We start from the raw sequence: 13,183 nt of genomic DNA on the forward strand, positions 1-13,183 counted from the left end.
GTGTTATTCCTCTCTTTCTTTCACCTCAACTTTTTCTCTCACTTTCTCTTCCTCTCCTCCAGGCTCCCTTTCTGGGCAACTTTTCTCCCTTCATATTGGTTATAGATTTCTTCACCCTTTTCCACTTGTGGTTTCTTGTCCTCATCCTCATTGTTCTTTTTAGTCCATTTTTTTTTTACTTTTTTCCCCTCTTCTTCACACTCCCATTCTTAAACAAAAGTTTCGTGCAGTGATTTCCTTTCCCTTTCTTCGCCATCCTCTTTCCTCCCCCTTACTTTTCCTCGTCTTCTCATTCTCGTTAGCATCTCCTGACACGTTTCCCCTTCTCATTAATTCATCCTTTCCCCCACAGTCTGTCTTACAATCTCTCAGTCTCTCTGTCTCTCTCTCTCTCTCTCTCTCTCTCTCTCTCTCTCAAGGAAAGGATGATTCTATGGCTGATGAGAGAGAGAGAGAGAGAGAGAGAGAGAGAGAGAGAGAGAGAGAGCAAAATAAGGGTAAATTGCGTATGGGGTGAAAGTAAGCTGACCGATATAGACTATTATTCTTGTTGGTTGAAGAAATTCCTTACCACCTTGCCCTAGCGACATTATTTCCTTTCCTTATTACACTTTACTATTCTCTTGTCTGTTATTAATGTCTTCGTAAGATCATCATTATTTCTATAGATATTATAAAAAAAAAAAAAGATTATTAACGCACCATACAGGCCACCGAAATAACTCTACCCTATTACGCTAACTTGGTCCAGATTTTCATCCCTTTGCAGCTTCTTTCACGTAGCTCAGCGGCTGAAAAATACAACACTGTGGCCCTACTTCATCGTGACCACCATCAAATTCTAGTGTTATCTGTTGTTACAGTTCGGCATTCAAGATGGAGGTATGGCAATTTTCGGTTAAGTAAAAGTAAAAACCATGTAGTAGAGAAGAGTTGCTTTGTTGTCTCTTTAGCTGTTCACAGTACGAGCTTGGTCCAAATGTAGGGACGTATTCTAGGTGGCATAGGAGATTTCGTAATACATCTTCCTTAGTATTTATTTTTATTTTTATATTACACCCCAACTTTCATTTATATGGTTTCATTATCTTCAGTAGTTTGGCCGGTGAAATGTAATGTGCAGAATAAATCACTAAGGAATTGGAGTTACGGAATCTTCAAAGCAGGGTAGAATGTAACTCACAACCTACACTTTTCATGATAATTTTCCTTTAACACGACAGATTGAATAAATGGTAAAATTTAGTAACTGACAGAACATGATAGCTGGGATCAAATAGGCAGGTGTAGAGGAGAGTGGGGAAGAAATAATTTGGAAGTCAGGTGAGAAGTTATTGGGAAAGGAGTGATAAACAAACCTAAAGACACCAAATATGATAACTGAAAAGGAATTATTAAGATCGTAAGGATGATTAAAGGTAAGAGGTAATGGCAAAACATTGGTATTGAAAAAGCAGCACAGTATATTAAAAAAAAAAAAAAAATAGAGGAAAGTTAAGAAGGCACTGGAAGTAACAAAGAAAATTACGCTGGAGACAAACTATTGTAATTAAGGAAGGAGATGGGAAAATTAATTATTAGTTATATTAGATAATGCAAATAACAAGAGACAGTGAAAAAAATCAAAATCCAAATGACTGCAGCATAAAATTGAGGATCATTAAGTGGAGAGGAGGGGGATTAAGTCTGGGGTGGGTAGATTAATGCTGGGATGGGGTGGGGGAGTATGGGTAGGTGAGTGAGGGAGGGGATGTGGCTAGAGATAGGAGAGGGGGGATAGGGAGTTGACTTGGATTAGTAGAGAGAGAGAGAGAGAAGAAATATTAATGCCAGTAAAGAAGATGGAGGTGAGAGGGAAGTGATGGAAAGATGAAGAAGGCAGGGCAGTCGGGAGGGAGATGGGGAGGAGGAGCCGATGAGGTGAGGGAAGGGAGAGAAGAGGAGAGGAAACAGATATCAGTGAGTAAAGGGAAAGGAGGGAGGGGAAGAGGGAGGATGAGGGGAAAGGGGGGAGGAGAAGGGAGAGGAGAGGAAAGGATGGAGGGAAGGAAGAGGTAATAGAAAGAGGGGAAGGAGGATGGTAGTGAGGGGGGCAGGAGAGGAGGAGGAGGAAAGGGGGACGATGGAGGTGAAGGGTACAAGGAGGATGTGAATGGATGAAGGTAAGGAGAGTAATTAGAAAGATGGAGGAGGAGGTGGAGGTAGAGAGGGAAATAGAGTTGGAGTGGGAGGTGGACTTTGAGTGGGAGGTGGACTTTGAGTGAGAGGTGGACTTTGAGTGAGAGGTGGACTTTGAGTGAGAGGTGGACTTTGAGTGGGAGATGGACTTGGAGTGGGAGGTGGAGTTGGAGTGGGAGGTGGAGTTAGTGGGGGAGATGAATGAAACAGGGAGCGATTTCGGACAGACAAAAGGGAATGGATTCTGAGGGGAGGAGCTAACAGAGAAAGGAAAGGAGGAGGTGGAGGTAGAGAGCGAATGAGGGGAAGAGGCAGGGAAGGGAGGGGGGAGAGAATAGGTAATGGAGAGGGGAAAGTCTTCCTAGATAGAAAGGGGGGGGGAGTAACTTATGAGTAGAGAGGGTGAGGGGAAATAGAAGGGGAGGAGACAGAGAAGGTATGAGAGGAGGAAAGAGGAAGTGGGAGAGTAGAAAGAGGGAAAGGAAAAGGTGAAAGGAGTCAGAGATGATGAATGGAGAGAGTATGAGAGAAAAGACAGGGAGAACGAAAAGTTGGAGGAGGAGGAGGAGAGAGAGAAGGGGGAGGAGGAAGATGAGGGGGTGGTGGTGGTGGAGGTGGAATTGGAGGTGGAGATGGAGATGGAGGTGGAGGTGGAGAGGGAAAGGAAAGATAAAATTGAGAGAGGTCCAGAAAAAGAGGAGGAGTAGGAGGATGGGGTGTGGAGGAAGGAGAAGGAAACGGTGAATAGGAAATAAGAAGCGGGATAGTGAGACGTATGGTGACAGAGAGGAGAGAGGAAAGCGGATTAGGAAGTCATATTTATGGCCCAAGTATTTCCTCTTAGTCCCCCTCTGGCCAGGTTGTGCCATAGGGTCTGTTAGGAAACTTACTCGTACGGGCCAACTCCCACTGTCAAAGATCTGTGGCACTTTCACTCTGGCACTCTTGGGACTCTCAGGTGAATAAAATCGTCGGGTGTTTGTTAGAATTGACTACTAGAGTTGTACCGACCTTGAGGGGGTTAATATTGATGATATTAACATTTAGGTTTCTCAGATCCACTCTCAGCTGAGGAGAAAATAAAAATGTTTTGCGTTAGCTAGGACAAAAAACTACAATTGTCCCAACCATGAGTGAGGAGATTATTTACCTTGTTCACACACACACACACACACACACACACACACACACACACACACACACACACACACACACACACACACACACACACACACACACACACACACACACACACACACACACACACACACACACACACACACACACACACACACACACACACACACACACACACACACACATTTTTCGCTGTTTTATGCAGTGTTTTCGTGTTTTTTCCCTTATGGTCTTTTCTCTTTCCATTTGTATCACACACTTCCTCAGTTGTATCTTGAGTTTCTTAATGGCTTCCTTGTTATCATTTGCAATTTTTACTCTGTTTCTTCGTTCCCCTTGTTCCCTCTTTCCACTTTTCATATCACTTCTATTCACCTTTGTCTTGCATGCCATTTGTCACTTTACTTCTTTCTTTCTTCCTGCTGCCACTTTCACTTTTATCATCACCTTTTCTCACTTACAGATCTTCCTTTCTCTTCCTTTCATCTCTCCGTCTCTCCCTTCGTTAGATTTTTTTTCTCCTCCACTCAATATACTACTTGTTTCTCTTCCATTCTTCTTCCTTCCTTTCCTTTTACGGTAAATTTGTCTTACTTTGAATCCATCTCTCCCCTCTTCCCTCCTTCCATCTTTGGTATCACGCTTCCCTGGTGCCTCGCTTCCATCTTTTTCACCAACTTTCGCTTTCCTTTCTCTTTCTTTTTCTTCCTTTCATCAGCCGTAGATAATCTTTCTTTCCTTCAGTTTTTCTACCTCTTTACCTCCCTTCCCGCACTTCCCTATTCCTTCAGTAACCCATCTATTCCTCCTTCCCTCCCTCCCTGGTTTCCTTCATTACAGTATCTCCTCTCCTCCATTCATTTCTTTTTCTCATGACTTTCCCTTCCACTCTAATTTAAATACCCCGTCTTTTCTCTCTCCATCCATCACAATTCCTCCTATATTCCTCCTCCTTTTATCTCCGCCCTCTTCCCCCCTCCTTTCGTCGTCCTGTCTCCCTCCATTTCATTCTCTCCTGTCTGGCTTGTTCGCCTTTGTGACGACAGAAGGGGATTGTCTTTTTTCTACAGCTCTCTAGTAGAAACTTGCTCTCTTGCTAGTCACAGATTGCTAGCGGAGGAAAGGGCGATAGTGCTCGGTTAGAGAGAGAGAGAGAGAGAGAGAGAGAGAGAGGGATCTGATATTTTTTGCGTGGATAATTATTTACATTATATAGCTAAGTGTACGTATTTATTAATAGTACCAAAGATATTAAGAAAAGTTACATAAGTTGTTTTTGGAGGTAGCGTGTGGTTTGTAAAATTTGTTCAAATATAGATTGAAATGGGAATAAATGTAGACAGCTGCGATGATGCTTGTGGTGATGAGTTGTGTTGGTGCTGTTGGTGTGGTTGTTGTGGTTGTGGTGATAGTGACTTGTTGTTGTGGTGGTGATGGTGGCGGCGGGGTGGGGTTATGTTGTTGGAGATGGCGGTTGTAATTGTGGTTATTGCTGTAGTTTTTGTGGTCTTTGTTGATATTGATATTTTTATTGCTTTTTTTTTTTATTGTGGTGGTGGGAGTGGTAGTATTAGTTTTGATAGTGGCTGAAGTTACTTGGGACTTTAGTGAAGGGTATGGTGATAATTGGGTGGTGTGTGTGTGTGTGTGTGTGTGTGTGTGTGTGTGTGTGTGAGAGAGAGAGAGAGAGAGAGAGGGAGAGAATCACAAAGCAGCCCCAGCAGTGAAGAGGGGGCAGGTCATGGCTGGGTGTCCAGATATGCTAATATAGTGACTACGAGTTGAATAAAACAAGGAATATGCAACGGGGGCTCTGGCCTGTACCGGGGAGAGAGAGAGAGAGAGAGAGAGAGAGAGAGAGAGAGAGCTGTATCCATGTGTCTGGCTTCCCAATTCTCATGTTATCTCCCGGCCTTCCTCTCCCTGCCCCCCTTTTTTCACATCTTCCCAGTCTCGTAAGTTGCAAACCATATGATCTGAGAGACTGGAGACAACTGACCTGCTTTGAGTTTCGCCTCACAAGAACAAGTGATTTTTTCCTCGTTACAACCAATCTTTTTTTTTTTTCCTTTTCGGATGAGAGATAAGTGGAGTCATTATTTGTTTTTGCTATCGCCAGGGATTTTATTCAGAGGCTAGTTAACTAAAATGATGCCTATAATTTTCTTTCTGCAACAAGCTATTTTATTGCCAGGAGATGTCTGAGCGTCCTTGACCGCAGAAATCTCCCATCTGAATACATTTTCTGGTGATCAAGAGAAGGATGGAGAAATTGGATGCTGGGAACAAGTAATGCCCAAGGTCACAGTGAAGTCATGTCAGTGTCACTGGGCAAAGTCAACCCAGACATTCTTGATCTGATTTGAACCAAACTTGGTGGAAGCCTTAAGGGTTATTGAAGAGTGAAGTATTTCAATTTTTACAATAAATAGTTGAAGGTAAAGGTCATAGTGCAAAGCCAAAGTTTTGGCTTCCAGGCCTGTTGGTGGGGCACGGATGTTTCACTACGAGTGCTTTTTTTTTTTTTTTTGTCTATTGATTTAGAATCTCCTCTCTCTCTCTCTCTCTCTCTCTCTCCCCCCCCTTGTACCACCTGGTACAGTAACATATCTTCGGTTAACGCTGGATGGTTGTACTTTCCGGTGGGTAAACCTCACGAGATCTGAGTGTTAACAAGTGTCGATAATCACCACAGTACTCGTCACATCTCTCAAGTTATGTTCCTCACCCACTCTGTACTCTCATACATGCCCCCATCTCACACTCACCTTCCAAAAATACTCTTCTGGTTTGGGTATTTTGACTTACCTATCCACATTTTCTTATTGTTCAGAAGAAAATGGTTTCAGTCGGATTGAGACCCTCTTCAGGTATGGACAATATACAGATAACTACCGTAGTTAGATACACATATTCACACACGCACAAACACACATCAATTCATACCTGTCGCGGAGTGTTGTGCTGGTCGTTTTTATTTTGTTCTCCAGTAAAAGACTTCCACTTTTCTGTAACTTAAAAGTGTAAGAAAGTAGATTATTAAATTAATGTTTCACCCATGCTTATACTTCGGTGTGATGATATTGTGCTGGAGGACTAAATCATAATAAGGTACTGGAGTTTTTAAAAGTGTATGACTCGCCTTCGTTTAAATTTATCGTGGGAATGTTGACTGTGCCTCGTCTTTAGCACCACTTGCGGCTTTACTGCTGCTTATGCTCCCCCTGCCCTCTCCCCTGTTATTATGGCCCCTTAAACTGCGCCATCTCTTAAAACTGAACATTACAGCTGTCCTCAAAACTTTTGTCACTAGACGTATTATTACTATTACAACATCCACTCTTATGATGCCTCCACAACAAAGCACTTAAGTGACTGACTTCCTGGTAAATTTTCATCATTGTTATCCTTCGCACCTCTTCAGCTTTGCACGTTTTCAAAGTTATATTCTTCCCTGTCTCACACAGGAGAGAGTATTTTGTGAAGTTAGAGGAGTTACGTTTAGTCCAAAAATATCTCTTCAACATGGTGACATTATATTAAGTTTTGCTGTCTCCAGACGACTTTTTCTAGCTTAAGAGAGTTGAAATGGAGGAGAAAAATTCAGGTTTAATATCAGAGTACAATATTAGAAGAAGTATTGTGTGGAGCTCGGAATTCACCTGCGACTCACCAAGCAAGATCTCACATTTCGTTTTGAGTCGTAATTCACCGGGTCGGTCAGGATCACTTGATGGTCGTGATGGTCAGCTTTTACCCTCCCGGAAGGGAGCTGAGAGCTCATATAGTCCGATCTAAGGGCAAGGCTGTGACCTCCACACACGCACACACCCGTCCCCTTGCTCGAGGGGGACAGTAACCACCCACTTCGTCAGTGAAACTTTCGCAACCTGAGCGAGGCGCGAACTCCCGTCCACCAGTTGGCAAGCGAGAGCGTTACCACTGCACCAGCGAGCGGTGTGTGTGTGTGTGTGTGTGTGTGTGTGTGTGTGTGTGTGTGTGTGTGTGTGTGTGAAATTCCTATCTCTAGAAATTATCTCCACCACATCCTCTTCCGTGACACGGGACTTCAAACTGTATGCACAATTGGCTACATATAAACCTGGGACAGTGTCTGTGTGAAGTGGGGGTCTGCCTACAATTTCCGACGTTCATGCATCACAGTTACCTGGTCATTTCATCTAATATATAACTCCATTCACTCATGTCAGTGCCACCAAAAAATGTGATTGTCAAGGTTGTCAAGTATACCTCTGCTACACACTGATGTTGTACCAGGTTCATATGTTGCCAACTGTACCTTGTTTTTATCCTGGCTTCAGAACTTGCTGACTCATCTCTCTCTTTTCTTCACCCAGGCCTCCTACGACTCCAGAAGATTTACCAGTCCCTCCGACCAGCCCGAGCGTCCTTTGAGATTCGGGTGGTGAGACGTGTCGAGTCGGCCCATGACGCACTGGCCTTCCTTAGGACCCTGGAAAGCAGCAACAGGTGAGTGGATGGTTACCTGGATGCGTGCTTGGATAGGTTGTTATTTTTATGGCTATATATGATGGTCTTTTTTCCGACCGTGAAAAGCAACAGCAGATAAGTGGTTGGTTAGCTGGATGGATGGGTGGATAGATTGCTATTTTCATAGCTTTGTGTGATGGCCTTCTTTAGGACCTTGGAAAGCAACAGCAGATGAGTGGATGGGTAGCTGGATGGATGGATGAAGGAATGCAATGTTCGGTGCATAGTTACAGTACTACTATCATTACTTGGAGCCTGAAAAACAACAAGCAGCTTGATGTTCACCCGGATGGAAGGATGGATTTCTAAGCACTTAGTTATAACTAAGGCCATCCTAAGGTTGTGGGAAACAACAGGTGAGTGGATGGTTACCTGGTTGGATGGATGGATTGGTAGACTGTTAGGTGCATGCGTACAATATCGTTACTTGTACGAGTACATGGCATTTCTTTGACCGCATTTATTCCAGTGGCATTGTAAATGCTGACAAATATTTCACTATGGAACTCTGTCACTGACTGAATTTGGAACTTGCTTTGTGATGAAATTACCAAGTATACAAGTATTGTACAGGTATTCTCCTGCATCTGTGATTCAGTTTTAGCTACACTTGATGGAAAGGTAGACGGCCAGCCAAGGGTTTGACCATTTATTTTTGAGAGCAGGTCAAAGTAACATGACCACCACATCCCCAGACAAACTGCTTAATGGGAGTAGCATTTTCACTTGTTTATAAGTAATATAAGGTTAAAAAAAAAAATAAATAAATAAAAATAAAACAAAAAATAATAAAATAAAAATTATTATATATACAATATATGGTACGTGTGCATGAAAGTGTGTATGTTCATATGCATGGATATATATATATATATATATATATATATATATATATATATATATATATATATATATATATATATATATATAATGTTCGTATACCTGTATATATGTGTATATGTGCCAGTGTATATATATATATTTTTGCCTTAATGACCAGGGGCTCCGGCCCCAATGGTCGATAGGCAAAGAAAAAAAAAAATGTCATTGTTGATGTTGATTTTGTTGTTGATTTGGTGGTTGTGGTGGTGTTGGTGGTCGTAATGTTGTCCTTATGGTTGTTGTAGATGATGACTTTGTTATTGTTTTTGATTTGGTGGTGGTGGTCGTGATGTTAATGTTGTTATAGCTGGTGTTGTTGTTGGTGGTGGTGGTGGTCGTCAATTGCATTATCATTTAGAACCCACTGACCTCGGGATATCGGTCTCATTAGTCAGTTCCTGGAAGTTAGGCTGAAGGAATTCGCACTTGCGCGTGCGCGTCTGTGTGTGTGTGTGTGTGTGTGTGTGTGTGTGTGTGTGATATATATATATATATATATATATATATATATATATATATATATATATATATATATACACTCGTATATAATTATTAATAAAGTTTCCCACATCCCTGTGGGAAGTATTTTGTTTCTTATTATACTCGTAAAGTAAATGACCATTACTTGGAGGCTCTTTGGCGTAGGGCCTTCAAACTTTGTCAGGTTAATTGTCCAGCTGGCAGCTTCTTCTGGACAAATATGATGGTAATCCATCAACCGGATCAACGGATATTTTTCAGAATGAAGAAAACGGATTCTGGGACGCTATCTCAGAAACCGAATTAACGAGCAAGCCGAAATTTTACTGCAGCATAGTCTTAAGACGATCGCGTTGCGGAAAGGAGTATGGTTCCAGTCGGTTGTTTATTCTCAGATCACCTGGGATTAAAAAATTATGACATTTCCGGATATTCCGGATGTCACCTAATTTTCCACGAACGGTTCAAGTTAGTCATCAAGCTTGGTCGGCTTATAGACTGTGATGACCTAAGGTGACATGCACAAGAGCATTTATGACATTTTTGAAGACAAATGTAATATGTTTCTGTATGAACAGTAACATTGTTTCATGTGATGGGAAAACATTAAAATTAATGATTGTTTATCTTTCAGTACATCATTATATTTGAAGCATTAGGTTCAGGGCTAGGCAGTGGCTATGAGAAGTTTTCTTTATAAAAATTGGCCTGGACAGTTGTAGGGTGTTGTGGTTGTTATTATTATTATTATTAGTAGTAGTAGTAGTAGTAGTAGTACGGTATTATTTATCTCATAGCGGCATAGCGATTTATTTTTCTACTTCCACGTTCGTTATCCATTATTCCCACTTTGCAACGTGCAAGAAGTCCGTGGGACAAGGCATTACTATTTTATTTCTAAGGGGATGCGGCGCGGGAGGAGTATAGAGGAGGAAGCTATCGAGAAAGCATTGACTTTCCGGTACAGCAAAGGGTTTTAGGACTTCCTGCTTTCTTTTATGTGGAAATATATTTGAAACTGCCTGTAGTTTAATAGAGCAACGTACTGTACAGTAGGGCTACATAGTTTGCTGTGTTTGTTTCTAGTTACCCCTCAGTGATTGGCTTTGGTTGGTGCTTTCCCTCAGCAGTTTTAGGTTGCTTTCTACTTGCTCTTCAGTAGCAATATGTTTTTCTCTCTACTTCCTCATCCTTACGGTTAGTTTTGCGTTATAATCTATCATCCTAAATAATTTGTTTCACTCTGCTTCCTCTTCCATGGTTTTTAATTTTTGCTCTACTGCTGTGTTCATGTTTAATTTTTCTGCTATTTCCTTGTGATTTAGTAGTCTAGTGCTTCGTTGGTAATTTACTCTCTGGAACTTCCCCACCGATTTACTTTCCGGAACTTCCCAACCGATTTACTTTCCGGAACTTCCCTACCGATTTACTTTCCGGAACTTCCCTGCCGACTTACTTTCCGGAACTTCCCTACCGATGTACTTTCCGGAACTTCCCTGTCGATGTACTTTCCGGAACTTCCCTATTATTTATTCTGGAACTTACCTAATGATTGCCTTTCCGGAACTTCCCTGGCGATTTTCCTTATAATAGCACCTTAGCGATGTATTTTTCCTTTAAATCTCTCTCTCTCTCTCTCTCTCTCTCTCACACACACACACACACACACACACACACACACACACACACACACACACACACACACACACACACACACACACACACACACACACACACACACACACACACACACACACACACACACACACACACACACCAACTTCCTCCCTTCCTCCCTCACTTTAAGCAGTGAAGGCATTTAAACAGTTTCCACCTGGCGTCATGTAGCTTATGTTTTGGCGTGGGGCTGTGAATACACTTCCCCCCACGTGTATGCAGCACAGCATGGCCCAGCAACGTCCTCTACACTCACCCCCAGTGTATGCGTATTGTCTCGGACAGAGGGACAGTACGCTGGAGTTTCCTACTTCCTGTGTGGTGCTGTATTGTGTTTTTTGTTTTGATTCAGTTATATGAGCCTCCTTGCCACTCTCTCTCTCTCTCTCTCTCTCTCTCTCTGGTTGTGTGGGTACACAGGCTTCCTTTCCTTCATCTGTGAAGTACCCCTCCATAGTTCAAGAAATAAGAAATAGTGTGTAAAAAGGGAAAAAGAAAAACTAAGGACGCAGACATCAGTGAGAATGGAGGAGGAAAGAGGAAGGACACGAAGGGAGAATATATGGGAAGGATGAAAAACAGGCCACGGAATGAACTGGAAAAAGATATACAGCAATACGGAGAAAAGAAATATGAGGGAAATTGAAGGAACAGTGAATGGAAGGAGAAGGAGACAATAAAGAAGAATAAATGAAGTAAATTAGAGAAACAAGGAGGGAACTGGAAAGGGAAACGAGAGAGCAGAAAAAAGAAAGGAGAAGAAAAATGAGGGTAATGTAGGGAACAGTGAATATAGGAAGAGGAGGGAAGCGATAATGGGAATGTATTGAAGAGATGAGAGGTACAAGACAGAAAATGGAGAGAGAGAGAGAGAGAGAGAGAGAGAGAGAGAGACCCACTCCTGCCGCTTCCCTAATCTCACTGCTGTATATACAGTACACACATCAGGAGAGAGTACAAGTTGGATCGAAGCTGTTTTAACTTCCCAGTAAACAGCTTTTCCAATGTGGGTATAAATCTTAAAATGTCTGTGTTAAATATTCCCTAATTTTCAGTAAAGCAGTTTGGTAAATACAAACACATCAACTTCTTCATTGCAGTGAGTCTGTTTAGTCTGGGGACAAGTGGTGGTTGAGTGGTAGGAGACGTTGGCTGGTGTCTGTAAAGCCCTATGATCGATTCCAGGTTAGGGAAGGAACAGTTCGATGAAGAGTTGCATTAAAACAAACTGAAACTGGACACAAAACCCACCGACAAAAGTAATGATAATAATAATAATAATAATAATAATAATAATAATAATAATAATATCACATCAGTCTTGAATGAAACCTCCCAGCAAGTATTCGGTATGGTGGGAGGGCATTAGTGCAGACTGTACGGCGTTGGTGAATGGACTAGGATATCATTGCTGAGAATCGGATACAAAAAACACTCCAGTAAAGTCTTTCTGTACTTTGTTTTGGCTACTACCAACAGATTTTATTCGACTTAGAGATTTTTAAACTGGAGGAATTAGACACGCCGTCAATTAGCCCCGTTGATTAATCCCCTTAAACAACTGCCCAATATAAAAACGACGTCATCGTAGTGGAAGGATTTCGATTATTTTCTGAGAGGGATTGGATTACTTTACGTAGGTCATGTGTAAGGATATATATAGCTCTTGCAATGATTTCCTCTGGTTCTAGTGAGGGCTGCCTTCACGTGGTGGCACTGATATAACCGGGCGGCCTAACTGCCTGCATATGTAAACGTCCCTCATCTACTTCCTATCCCCCCAAAAGAGGATGGTGTACTGAAGGAGGGGAGACAACAGCCTGTAGTCCACTGAGTTCACATTTCAGATGAACCTGGGGCTACAACAACAGCAGCAGCAGCATCAATAACTTTAACAACTTCAACAGTAACAACTACAATAACAAACCACGAACAACAACAACCACAACTACGATGCAATGACAACAACAACAACTGCTGCTGCTACCGCCGCCGCCGCTGCCGGCGCTGCAGGCGCTGCCGCCAGTAATAACAAGAGGCTCCCCCTAAGGGGGAATCACACCAGCCGTGAGCCTATACACATCTAGCGCGGCACGGAATATAACCTTGACCTTGACCTTGACCTTGATCTACTTTCACCAATTTCGAACTCGTAGATTTTCATTCATGCTACACACCTTTAAAAATTTTGTGGTGATATCTTGAGCTGTTGCGAAGTTATCGTGGTAACAGACACACAGACCTTGACTTCCTTTCACCAGTTTCGAACTCGTAGGAGATTTTCATCCCAACTATACATCTGTATAATTTTGTGATA

General features: G+C 42.2%; 1 protein-coding gene across 1 annotated transcript in view; it reads left to right on the forward strand.

Annotated features, from left to right (window-relative positions):
• Positions 1-13,183, forward strand: part of LOC145395488 (glutamate receptor 1-like) — a 690,806-nt gene that overhangs the window by 528,868 nt on the left and 148,755 nt on the right. Inside the window, exon 6 of the mRNA XM_080269120.1 lies at positions 7,674-7,806. Within this exon, the coding sequence (XP_080125246.1) occupies positions 7,674-7,806 (133 nt within the window). The remainder of the gene's footprint in view (positions 1-7,673; positions 7,807-13,183) is intronic.

Source organism: Coenobita brevimanus, chromosome 1 (genome assembly GCF_032717465.1).
Source record: "Coenobita brevimanus isolate Jiangsu-jjx chromosome 1, ASM3271746v2, whole genome shotgun sequence".
In the NCBI taxonomy this organism is placed as follows: Eukaryota; Metazoa; Arthropoda; class Malacostraca; order Decapoda; family Coenobitidae; genus Coenobita; species Coenobita brevimanus.